We start from the raw sequence: 12,709 nt of genomic DNA on the forward strand, positions 1-12,709 counted from the left end.
CATCCTCTCCTTTTGCCTTAACTTTCGTTGTCGTTTTTTCTCCTAACCAACGACGTTAAGGGAAATGAAATTAGATGTTTCACTTTTGATATTCTAATATAAAATTTTTAAGTTTAAAGATTGAGATACTAAATATATCTAACTAGGATAAGATATAATTAGTCCAACCACGATAATTGGCAAAGCATTGGTGGAAGAATTGATCTGCTTGTGTCTTTGGTCTCTCTTCTAGTCTTTTTTTTTTTTTGCATTGTGGCTTGTGCAGTAATTGTTTACCCACTGTCTTGTATATCCGTTTCTCTCATCGGTGCAATAACACAAGAAACACATTCTAGATTCCGAGCACTGCAACTCCCAAAACCTTGGGGTTTCTTCTTATGAAGTCCAAATCCAGCAAAAGAACAGTGTACTGACTTCTGAGCAACACTAATACCAAACACTCATTTAACTTCGATATATTCCAAGAACAAGAACGATTCAGAACGGTTCCTCTCTCTCTCTCTCTCTCTCTCTCTCCCCATGCCATTTGGATCATCCAAATATGCTGTCCGGATTTTTGGATTGATGGACTCCAAAATGTAAAACTCAACAAGTCAAAAATATCAGGATTCTGCACATATTTTTCAGTACGGTAAAAATGAAATTTGATTGGCTGAACTAAGATGTCAGAATAATCATAAGTCCAGGATACACAATTCAGGAGGGCTCCAAAACTCATCATCTTTTCAGAAACCACTGGATTAATCATAGATATACATATTATGATGCTGAATGCACTTCAACAGTAATAAATACACAAGCAAATAGTGTTGCATTTCAATTAAAACACACCAATGGCCAATTGATGAAAGTAATTCAATCCGATGTCCAAATATAGAGAATACATGTAAGAATATCAGTGTGGAAGGAAGAACATACCACGAAAAGAATAACATTGTACAGACGAGGAGGGCACTCAGTTGAGAGACACCTTGCTTGTTGCAAAACCATTTGACTTTGAATAAAGAGGCCTTCTTCTACTTTAACTATCACATACTTCAGATATTGAAACTTTTGACGCATTGAGGTTTTCCATCATGGCCTTTGATTTGGTGTAGATAGATGTAAGTAAGCCCTCCCTTTGGTGGAATGCCAAACTAAACTGCCGGATCTCCTCCTTAAGTTCCTTCATCTTTTGCTTTTCGGTGTTCAACTCCTTCAACAACTCTTCTTTTTGGGCTCTGAGGTGCTCATTATCTTGTTTAGACAGGGAGAGAGTTTCCACTAGAGAAGCCTTCTCCTCTCTTAACAGGCTGCATGCCCTTTCCATGATGGTACATTTTTCCCTTAAAGCCTCAAGCTGTTCTCTGTTGAAGCCACAATCACTTTCCAAGCTATGATGTCTCTCAGAACTAATTTCTTCATCAACACTTGGTTCCTTCAGCCAAATTCAGTTTTTTCAGCAAATAAAATTCATGAAAAATATAATAAGTGCGCTAACACTTTTGAATACAGCAACTGTTCCATATCAACATGTTAAAATATTATCAAGATGACAATTGCATCTGAAATAGCTAAGAGATGAAAACAAAAACAATTCTGTGGTCAAAACTGGCTATATTATCCAGGAATGGATTGGAAATAATTGGGCTAGAAATGATATTTTAAAGACCCAGAAATAAAGGGTACTTTCCAGACGATCAAAATTAATCCATGGTCATAGTAACAGCAACAACAACAATCAAACAGAATCCATCCAAAGTATATGAGTGTTGTGGTGGATGAAAACTCATGCATGCAATAAACAAACATCACAAAGGTATTGTTGTGGCTCCACTTACTTTGGTTCCATCACTAACTAGGTTCTTTTCATCTCAGTGCTTTGTGTCTTTCACCTATGATCAATGCTGTTGATTTGTCCCAGTGAAAATGTTGGTTTTCTTGCTACACTAAACCACACATCTCTAAACATACTGAGTTATTTTTCCTTTTATTGCCTATAACTAGAACCCTATATCCAATAACTCAAGGCCTCAAGTCAGCTTTTCACTGCTCATAGAATTTCCATGATTTGTCCAACCATTTTCCTCCAATGCTGCATACTCTATAGGCACATCGATATATGAGATATATCTCTTCTTTGTTTTCTGTCTTTTTTTTTTTGTTTCTTAAACAAAGCATTGCTTGAAAATGATAGTGCAACAACTTCTTCAGTGTATAATAAATCATAATGCCACCATTTGGATAGAGATCCTGCTACTCATTATAAAATCGAGGGCTGCAAATAACCTGAGCTGATAAAAATATTAAGTGGCCCAGGTTTAGCACATGCAGAGATTCTCAAGTTTGCTAGAACTGAGCTTCAACTAGTATGTTCAACCTTGGCTCATTAGCCTTCTCAACTAGCAGGGTTCTCTAGAATTTATGCTCGAGCTTAGCTTTTCATTAGCAATGCTTTGAGCAACATCAACCTTGGCCTTGTATGGCAACCTGAGCTTGAGCTTTAACACGTTGGTTATTTGGTTCGTCCGCAGAGCTGCACAAAATTGTGGTTCTCCAGTTGTGCATCTCTGTTGCCAATCATCAGCTGCAGCAGAGCTGCTAACCTTCCCATACTATCATGCGTGAATTCTCCCTTAATTCAAGTAATTCACAAAGGATGGTTTTAAGATATATCAACCACAAAATATGGATCATTAGGACAAAATGATAACTATATTACCTAAAAGTTTTTAACATTCAACTACAATAGTCATGAATGATAAACATAAATCAGAGAGGTCTAAATGTGAAACATTAGAATGAAAAGGAATAGTTCACTTACGAGAGACATTTCAAGTGATGGAAATGACTGATGTTTCATATTTGGTGTCATTTGAAGTGTATCAAGATCAGTGATGCAACCTTTGTTCAATTGCATCCACAGGTCTTCATCGGCTGTGTTGTCAAAATTTTCAAGGATGGGGTTCGAATCAACTGTCCTGAAGCTACTTGGTCGTTTCACAACGAAATCATCAGCCATTGCTTTGAAATTGGGAGTTCTGAACACATCACTTCTTGATACACTTAATTCATCAAACATGATAGTTGAATTAACTTTTTGCTGCAAATGTAGATGTGATGTGAATCAGCCCCACTATGTGAGCAGGATAAATAAGCAATGGTTGAGTTCTATTTGGTTAAGTTACCTGAGTTGAAATTGAAGTATTATATGAAGAAATAGAGAGACTACTAAGATTTTCTATCTTCTTCTGCTGTTCCTTTATGCGAAGCTCTAAAGTTTCACGGGCTTTTCTTTCTTCCTCAAGTTCCATTGCAAGCCTTTCACGTTCTAGTTCAGACTGATAAAAACAAAATAAGATATTTGTTACAGCAATTAAATGGAAATATGCGCTTCCCATAAATACAAATCATGTGGAACAAATTTTAGATTCACTAACTGAACACGATTTTACCTTGTGCATGTCATTCCGTTGTTTCAAAATAACTTGTTCCAGTATTTCAGAATGAGAACCCTGAAAAACAGAATATAAAATCATAATTCATAATGAACTTGAAGCCACTTACATGAGAACAAAAATAAATAAGAAATGACCTGTAATTTTCTGCGGAGTTCCTCAATCTCTAGTTTTTGCCGCTTCAGCAAAGCAGCATCAGTTAATATCTATAATATCATGGAAAAGTAATTAGAACAAAAGTAACTCATATATATACCAACAATTTATAAAAACAATTATGATCTGATTCCAAAAAGAAAAGGTTAATAAAAAGTGATTAGCCTACAACTATAACCTGGTTCTGTAAAAACATGACTAATTGAAAGCGAAAAGACTGCTCAAGAATTATGACATGATGGATCCTTCTTTGTAAGCCTATACACTTTTGACAAGTTCGGTTAATTTGGGTGTGTGCCAAAGAAACTGTGCGGGACAAAATTCATAGAACTAGAACTTATAGCAACTAGATGAGGATTCAGTTTTGGACTAGCAACATTGTCCAGTTGTTAGCTATAGAGTCAAACATCAGAACCAACCTCATTTACTTGGGCACAGTTTGTAATTCGCTTGGCTCTGCTTGCAAATTGAAGCGTTCCCCTTGTTTCTTCTATGTGAACCTACAAATATCAGGGATATAAAATAAATATGAAAGAAAATAATAATATAATTCAAGAAAAGCCTACATGGGCTTAAGCCCTACCTCTTCAGGTGCAACTGTACAGATTATTGACGTTTTTGAATTGCCTCCAAGAGCAGGTTGGAGTATGCGAGTCAGTTTACTATCACGATATGGAATGTGCCCCCTGCATGATCACACCCTCATTTTAACCAACAAGGAATTTCAATCATAATTGCTATTCAATTAAATTCCTGAATTATTTAACATATATTACGAGATTCAAGAATGTCCGTATACAAGATTGAGTTAAGAAGTGCTTATAATCGGAAATTACAGCTCGATAGCAAAACATGTGAAAATAAGAACAGTTGGTATGTATAATACAAAAACACCATTAGCGCAGTCACAGCACCACAGCAAAAAATGAATATAGAAAGAAACAAGTTCTCAATCAAGAGAAAAATCAGAATTCTCATGTCAAGATTACAAATTTTAGGTTATAAAATGTAAAGGATAATTAAATACATGGAAGTTCAAGTACCTTTGCCTTCCACTCTCACTAAGCTTGTTGATCACATTGCCAAGAATCATCAAGCTCTTGTTAATGTGCTTCCCCTCCTTCAGACGGACTCCTCCAGCCCCTGTTTTAGCAATCCGCTCTGAACCAGCTAAATCTACCAAGTTCTGTAAGACCAAATAGTAAGTTTTGTTTTCAAAAAGATTAATACAGTTGGAGTCGAGAGGAAAGTGGAAACACACAAGAACAGAAACACGGATAGCATCCGTGTTCGATGCATCCCCTAAGTTCATGGGATTCCTCTTGCTGCTTTCAATGACCTAAACAAATAGCAGATTTCGAATAAAAGGATAATGAGTAATAGCATCACAGATATCATATTACAAGAACAGACAGAGAAATATACCATCCTAAAGATAGTATGTGATCTGCTGCTCCGAGCGTTCATGTTTGTTTCACCAAAATGTCGATTTGCTGCAACCAACATTTCACTTGCACTCAAAGAGGCAGTAATTTAAAGGTGCCATTTTGAGGGCAATGAGTTGCTATATACCTTCTCCATGTTTGAGGAGCTCAAACACTTGTTCGGCACTGTTCACGATTTCCTCCCTGAGCCCCGCCACAAAAAATCCTCTCTGAATTCGAAGTGGTAGGTTTTATCAGACAAAATAACCACCGATATTTGCCGACTGATGTCTTTAGTATCAAGTCTCACCTCCAAGCTCTCGTGAATCGGGAGCTTCTGGTTCCCCAATGTCAGCAAGTCGTTAATCTCCTCATTGTAGATCTCCATATAGGAGACCCTAATCAAGAACTCGCGGTCCGTAGTCTGCTCCCATCGGCACCCAAAAGAAGTCTCTATTTAACCTTTTTATTTCCAGAAGAAACACTCAAAACCTAACCCAGGAAGCAAGTCGAATCACATACCATTTTGGTGGTGCGGAATACGTCCTCGACAGCGAGAGGGATGATTCCGGGTTCCTCCTCAGATCCACTCATGGTGAAAGTCTTGCCGCTGCTCGTCTGGCCATACGCGAAAGCAGTTCCTGGCGGGAGGTAAAAGTGATGAACCCCCATCTCTACGCGGAACAAGGGAGAAATCCGAACTCACCGTTGAACCCATCGACGGCGGCTTGAATTATGGATTTGATGAGGAGATCGTACACCATTGCGTTGTTATAGCTTGGATCGAAGACATGATCTGAGGCAAACAAGAAGAAGAAGCAGCAAAGATCAGGGTAAGAGGCATCGGAGGCGGGCGCAGCCGTGGAGAAGAGAGGGTGTCACCGAAGGCGAAGGAGACGCCGGAGCCTGGGGCTACGAGGGAAATGCTTTCGTCCTGTACCCTCCAGTGACGGTCGGCAGGCGGATCTCCAGCGGCGGAGGGGCGGAAGCGGACGGCGACGGAGATCTTCTCCATGGGCTGCGAGTAATGTGAGAGAGAGAGAGAGGCAACCTCTTTTGTTAGAAGAGTGGGGAGAGAGCTCGGGCGGTATCATAACCGGGCACGAAGAGGGAAAAGAGTTTGAATTATGTGGGCTCGGGTCACCGTTCGAACGTGTGAATGCATTTATATGGGCTTCATGGCCCATCTTCCGATATTAAGAGCGAACACGTACTACGCACGTGTCCTTTGAGCCCAAAGAGTGAATGGCTTTATATGGGCTTAATGGCCCATCTACCGATACTACGAGCGAACACCTGCTACGCACGTGTCATTCGAGCCTAATGGCCCATCTTCCGATATGACGAGAGAACACGTGATACGCACATGTTCTTAGAGCCCAGTGTGAATGGATTTATATGGGCTTAATGGCCCATCTTCCGACATTTCGACTGAACATATAAGCATATTTCTCATATTTGATAGTGGAAGATATAACATATATGACAAATTATACTTGTTATAGTATGCAAGGGAAGCAAGTTTCGGAATAATAGAATTATGTGGGTGGGTATTGCTATATATTATGTGATGAAGCAACAATAAATGAAGATATCGGACTTGTATAGTGCCCAGAGAGAACTGCCAATGGAATCCTCCACTGATGCCACAGTCCTACGACTCCGCGGAGTTCATCAAGTCCAAGCCGGATAGGAAGAAGGCGGTAAGAGCTCCGCTGTTAATCCATGGCCAGCCACGCCACTCCTGCTCGCAGCCATCGTCGCCAGATGAGGAGCCGTGGGCGGCTGCGCCGAGGCTGGGGCCAAATCAAGGGGCTGCGACGTCGGTACGCCGGTGAGACTCTGGACTAACTGGCGGAAGCTCCGGGGGTCCGCGAGGTACACCCTCGGCGGGAGAGGCCCTGCCCTCCTACGTGGCTTCCTTGCAGGCTTCCGCACCGAGTGTTGAGGCAGTGGCGGTGCTGATCGTGCGCCTGCATGTTCACGGTGGGATGGTAAGTGGGAAGGAGACGAAGTGCTCTCCATCTGTTGGTTGGCTGGTAAAACCGTCGGGCGTTGGGTATTGTATTATATGGTGGTGGAGAGACCGTCGTTTTGTTTGATGTAAGCATGGCGGCTAAGTTACCAGAGTCACTTAGTCAAAGTATGAAGTTTCGTTACAAGTCCTGCGGTTGACTTCTTCGCAAATGATAAGAACACCTCATGAGATGCACCTGCCGTTTGTCTGGATCGAATTGATTCATGTTCCAAGTCAAGAGGAGGATCCTTCCGCGAGCCAGCGCGCGATGTCAACTGAGTACATATACTATCACCGTTCAATCGTGGGAGTCAAACTTGCTTTTCTGAAGGTCAAAACATTCGATAAGCTAAAATCGTCTCCATGTCAACCTTACGGTTTGAACATACAGATGAGCAAGCTTTAATTGTGTTAATGGAAGATTTTAGTCAACAAGAATTAAGAGACCAAAGAAGACAGTATTTATTTCATGAACATATTCAACTCTTGACGTCGGCGTAGGAGGGACAGAAGGTGACGATGTAGCCAGCCGTGCCGGCGGCGCAGGTGATCGTGCCCGTCACGTCGTCGTAGGCGTAGCTGTACGCCGCCGCGCAGGCGGCCTTGAAGAGCTGCGAGTACCGGCTTGGCCCGCACGACGCGGGCGAGCTGTGGGCCCCTGTGCAGCAGTACTACGCCGCCCCGAACGCCTCGCACGCGCTCCCGCAGGCCAGCATCTCCCCGGTCGCACCCGCCATCCGCCGCGTACCCCGTGTACCGGCAGTTGCCGCCGCCGACGATGGGCGCACCCCAACGCCGAAGTTGTACCCGTCGACGAGGCTCACGTCGTAGAAGTCCTGGTCGCCGGATGAGGATCCAGCGAGGGTGAACTCGGCCAGGGTGACGGGCGGTGGTGCAGCGGAGGGCGCCGCCGCAGTCGCCAGTGTCACAAGTGCCGGAGGCGGAGAAGGGGGCGAAGGCGCAGCCGGTGCGGGCCCAGAAGCGTCCGGACCAGCCCGGCGGTGCCGTTGGGCCGGAGCTCGAAGCCTTCGCCGCCGAGGGCTGATGCGTCGTTGCCGAACAACGTCCCGGGCCTAAAGCTTCTTCAATAATTATTCTTATTTTCTATTATTTTTATCATGATATCAAAGCAGTAAGAAAAGCGGAGCGAATTGCCTTCGGCTAGCGACCAATGCCGCTGGAAAAAACAAAGCTTCGCCTTTGCCTTCGGCCAACGACCAACGTCGCTGTAGCCAAATTCCTAAAAAGCTCTGCGATCAATTCTCATCTTTCTCACCGCGATAGTCTTTGTTGATGTGCTAATAGTCGGCGGACTTAAGGAGAACGAAAGGAACACATGTGTCCTCACAGCAACAGCAATCGCAGCAGCAGCAACGATCTGCTCTTGCTCTACTCACGAAGCATCTCCTTTGTAAACCATTCTTTGCATCGACCCAAGATTGACATCCTTTACGGGAGCACCATCTTACGGGGCGTGATAGATCTATTCTGTTGAGAGAAATTCTTCATCATAATCTATAATATTAAAATTTAATATTAAAATTTGAGGACGAGGGACTTCATCCAAAGGACGAAGAAAGAGGATGAAGAACCTCCATGTGATGTCGTCTTCTTTTGTGCGAGGGACTTGACTGTCACGAGCATTGGAGGTCGAGAGGGGTCTCTACGGGGACTAAGGTGACACCATCAGGTAACTCATGCCAAGGCTTTGCCCACAGAACAACTTTATTTATGGAAGAAGCAAGAATCCTAGAAGTTATGTCGCAATTGCTCTGTTAGGTGAACCATAAGTTGGTTCATCCTGGTAGTTCCCTGTTAGAACTTCATCTGCTCCGATCAGTCTTCATGTTGAGATGTACATTTCCAACAAATACGTCGGCAGCTAACCCTAACCAGCAAAGGCTGCATATGTCTGAGGCGGAATGGCCTCGGAAGCTTTCGGTGACATCCGCCTCGTGAAGATATTTCGAGGACGGTTATCTTGAAATTTATTAGTATTTATATTTTTATGATAGCGACATATCCACAACAATGTCGTTGTAGTATAGTGGTGAGTATTCCCGCCTGTCACGCGGGTGACCCGGGTTCGATCCCCGGCAACGGCGTCTATTGTTTTTTTTTTTTGTCAGTGGCTCCAATTTCGAAGGCCCAGTGTGGCCCAACAACAAGAAGTAACAATTGACGACCCAAGAAAACTTGCAGTCAGTTGACTTGTGGACCATCAAACGCTTTCCAAGTTCATCCACCACCAAAATGACAGTGGAATTGCTGTCATGTCAGCGGCCGTCGCTGCCACTTCCCACCTCCGTGGGGTCGCCGGCCCGTCGTGGCCCCGTCGCCTTCCTCCTCTTGTTCACATATTTCTCAGGGACCAACCCTCCTCCTGATACACTTCCCTCTTCCTCCAACAAAATGCACGACAGCGACAAACATCGACTTCACTGCTCTGAGCTCTTCCTCAGACTCGCAGCCTCGTGCAGGCTAAGATTCCTTGCTGGTAAAACGCAGATACCTACATGATCTCCGATTCATGCACTCGGCCGAAGTGGGACAGCACGTAACAAGGACGGCTCATCGGCAAGGAGACGATCCAGAATCGGACAACCGCAGCATCTCAGCCCTCACGACTCTGATGCGCTACCAAATCCGAGGCTCGTCGAATCATCGAACGATTGAACAGTGGTAATTCGTTTAGCCTGTTGTCAGAGCCCGAGTTAAGGAGAGGGAGCCATTAGAGGTGCTGTGACAGCACGAGAGGCAGGTTGGCCAGTGTGCCCTACGGACGAAGGACAGAGACCCCATCCCCTAATAACTCCATGGCACCACAGCTGCAAAAGGAGCGTGCATGGGATCTCGGGAACTCACCGAGTCACAGACTCGGTCAAGTATCTTCGCGGTCGTAACATGGACCATGGACGTCGAGCCCACGTGGCCTGGGCCACCTCTGAGTGGTCCACGTCGGCTGCGCGCATCGATATCTCCCAGCCTCGTCAGCTTTAGTGCTGCCACCAATGTCTTCTTTTATCGACCTCAAAAGTTCTCTTTGTGCTCTCTCTCTCTCTCTCTCTCTCTCTCTCTCTCTCTCTAATATTTCTTTCTGTTTGCCTTTATGCCATGACAGCATGAAGAAGAGAGAGACGAGCTTCTCCAAGTGGTGGCTTGGGGCCATGCAGCAGGAGAATGTTGCTGCTATTTAAGATACACTGCGTGGAAAGGGACTGACTAGGGAGGATGTTGGCTCGAAAGCACTAAGAATAGGAAAAAGAGAAGGGAGGAAGAAAGAAGGAAGAGCATGAAAAGATGTGAATCATCTGATTGCTTGGCACAATCATATACAAAAGTGTACGTCGGCTGATGTTGATTGGCAATCACATTAAGGAAGCAATCTAATTATTTCTTTGGTTATAAAAGATGAAGCTCGTTCTCACATAATTTATTAGATGCTGAAATCTCTCGAAAATATGATTAAGAAGAACACAATAGTAGTAAGGCTTTATCGAAGTAAGTTGTTCTTTACATCTCATAAATTGCATCTCGATATCCACAGGCATTCCAATGGTCAATTGTCATCTATGGTAGGTCAGCTTTGTCTCACCGATCTATCACTATCGTCGGTGAATTTGAACCCAAAGCAATAAGAGACATTCACATAAGACAATTAGAGATTAGTAATGTTATAAAAACAATAACAAAATATAAGGCCATAACTATTTGTTTCGTTGTTGTCCGAATATTTTTATTTTTATTTCGAAAAGATGATGGACATCAATAAATCATAGATCGTGGATGATATAGGAGAAGATATGAGATAATAATAACTAAAGCACTTGATATATTTTTTTTTTTGGGTCTCATTTCTCTTTTCTTGAATGATCAATGCATTACATTTAGCTCAGAAGGTGAAAAGAAGATTTTGAACTCAAAATTTTATTAAATTAATGTACAATCAAAATTTATAATTTAATATCCCAACATGCAGATGATATACAAAAACAACATAATCTTACCATCTAATAGTTGATGGGTGTGCTTATCATGTTGTTGGACCTGCCACGACCTAGCCTTTCTTGCTAAAGGGGTCTCGGCACGTTTGATCGAGTGCATATCACGATCACAATGATACCATGTTGAGAAGGGTGAGATCAATAGGATTGCCGCATAATTATGGTTAAATCACTTAAGCATCCCCGCTTAGGTTCAGCTCAATGATTCATAGGGCTTCATAAATGCCATTGTCGACTTCATCCGATAGGTTTAGTGACATAGTGAATGTGATCCATGCACAATCATCCTTTTTGTGACTGTGTTATTTAGTGGATTGTCCATCGTTGAATATTTTTGAAATAACATCTGATAAACTTTTAGAGACAGAGTTTCAGGAAGCACTCAAAGTATAAGTTTGGATCTTTCAAGAGTATTAATGAAGGAAGGTTATTTACAACAATTTTTATTATATATATTGTTCTCGTTTGGGTTATCCGAACTATTTAATTAGGAAATAAGGTTAACACTTTGATCCACAATAAACTCCTTCTTAGCCCCAAACTAAGGGATGCACAAATGAGTCCATGAGATCAACATCATATCTGATGAATCGTACTTGTGAGTTGGAAATAGCTTTTGAGACCATTGAGAAACACCTACCTTCTCCCCTCTGAGACCAGGTGGATCTCGTGCACCTTGATGGATCAATCCAAACTCCAGAAATAATTCTGCCCTTAAAATATGATGAGGGGACAAGACTAGAAACACAAGCCATTGACATGACATGATTGACATATTGGATATCAGGGGAGACCAAAAAAAAAGAAGAAGAAAAGAAAAGATCCTCCACACAGATTATTCCATGAATGAGTATTAGAAAAAGGAGGGACAAAGTCAGCTTCAACTTTCTCCATCAATGGGAGAGGAGGTTGAATCATGGAGCCAAAGGGGTTGGTGAGAAGGAACCTTGGAAACTAAGTAAAGAAGTGGGAACCATGTAAAATATTGAGGTGTGTTGGCATATGTCTTCATGGATGCTAGGGTTGGACACAGCATGAAGCCACAAAGTTGTTGAGGACAAAAAGGCAGTAGGTGAGATGGTGAGACCACTTTTTATTCACAAGCAAACAAGCTTTTAGGATATGATTCTTGATTCCAAGTTATCATCACAAGAGAGAGATAGAGAGAAAGAGAATATTAATCAAATAGCATGATAGAATGGGTAAGGAGAATTGTCCAAGGTTCTAGATGAGTACCTTCCACCCAATTCTAGCTTCAAGAATGGGGGAAGGAGTCACTAAGTCAATGGTTGTGACAAGCCAATTGTCCTAAGCTTTTACTTTGCATTGAGACACAAGTGGAATTTGGTGCCTCCTCTTCCTTTCATGTTTGAAATTGATGTTTCCTTGAACTATATATACTCTGACATTTTGATTCTCCCTTGTTATCCACTTACTTACTCTTACAAAATGTCATCTCTTCCATTTGCTACATTATAAGGTAGTAAAGTGAATTTTGATTGATGTTCAGTGTATATTTAAATATCTTAAAATTATTGGGTAATAAATAGAAATGAAAATTGATTTATGTATGTTAATTTTTTAAAGTATAAACGATGAAATATAAGATTTGATCCCAAAACCTTCTCGATATTGTTTTAAAGTATTTACCGATTAAACTAGTTATCGAAT

At 42.2% G+C, this 12,709-nt stretch overlaps 1 protein-coding gene and 1 non-coding gene across 2 annotated transcripts; one reads left to right on the forward strand and one right to left on the reverse strand.

Annotated features, from left to right (window-relative positions):
• Nucleotides 1-892: 892 nt before the first annotated feature.
• On the reverse strand, nucleotides 893-6,152 carry LOC135680070 (kinesin-like protein KIN-7L). Its single transcript, XM_065194063.1, has 15 exons — nucleotides 5,900-6,152; nucleotides 5,724-5,813; nucleotides 5,540-5,658; nucleotides 5,328-5,441; nucleotides 5,166-5,247; nucleotides 5,019-5,086; nucleotides 4,855-4,932; nucleotides 4,637-4,779; nucleotides 4,177-4,279; nucleotides 4,013-4,093; nucleotides 3,575-3,643; nucleotides 3,435-3,494; nucleotides 3,168-3,320; nucleotides 2,804-3,082; nucleotides 893-1,417 (listed from the first exon to the last, which is right to left on the reverse strand). Exons 1-15 carry the CDS (start codon nucleotides 6,030-6,032, stop codon nucleotides 1,022-1,024), a joined length of 1,968 nt encoding a protein of 655 aa, XP_065050135.1. The 5' UTR covers nucleotides 6,033-6,152; the 3' UTR covers nucleotides 893-1,021.
• A 2,915-nt stretch (nucleotides 6,153-9,067) lies between these two features.
• On the forward strand, nucleotides 9,068-9,139 carry TRNAD-GUC (transfer RNA aspartic acid (anticodon GUC)). Its single transcript has one exon. It is a non-coding gene; the product is annotated as a tRNA-Asp (tRNA).
• Nucleotides 9,140-12,709: the final 3,570 nt, after the last annotated feature.

Source organism: Musa acuminata, chromosome BXJ1-7, assembly GCF_036884655.1.
Source record: "Musa acuminata AAA Group cultivar baxijiao chromosome BXJ1-7, Cavendish_Baxijiao_AAA, whole genome shotgun sequence".
In the NCBI taxonomy this organism is placed as follows: Eukaryota; Viridiplantae; Streptophyta; class Magnoliopsida; order Zingiberales; family Musaceae; genus Musa; species Musa acuminata.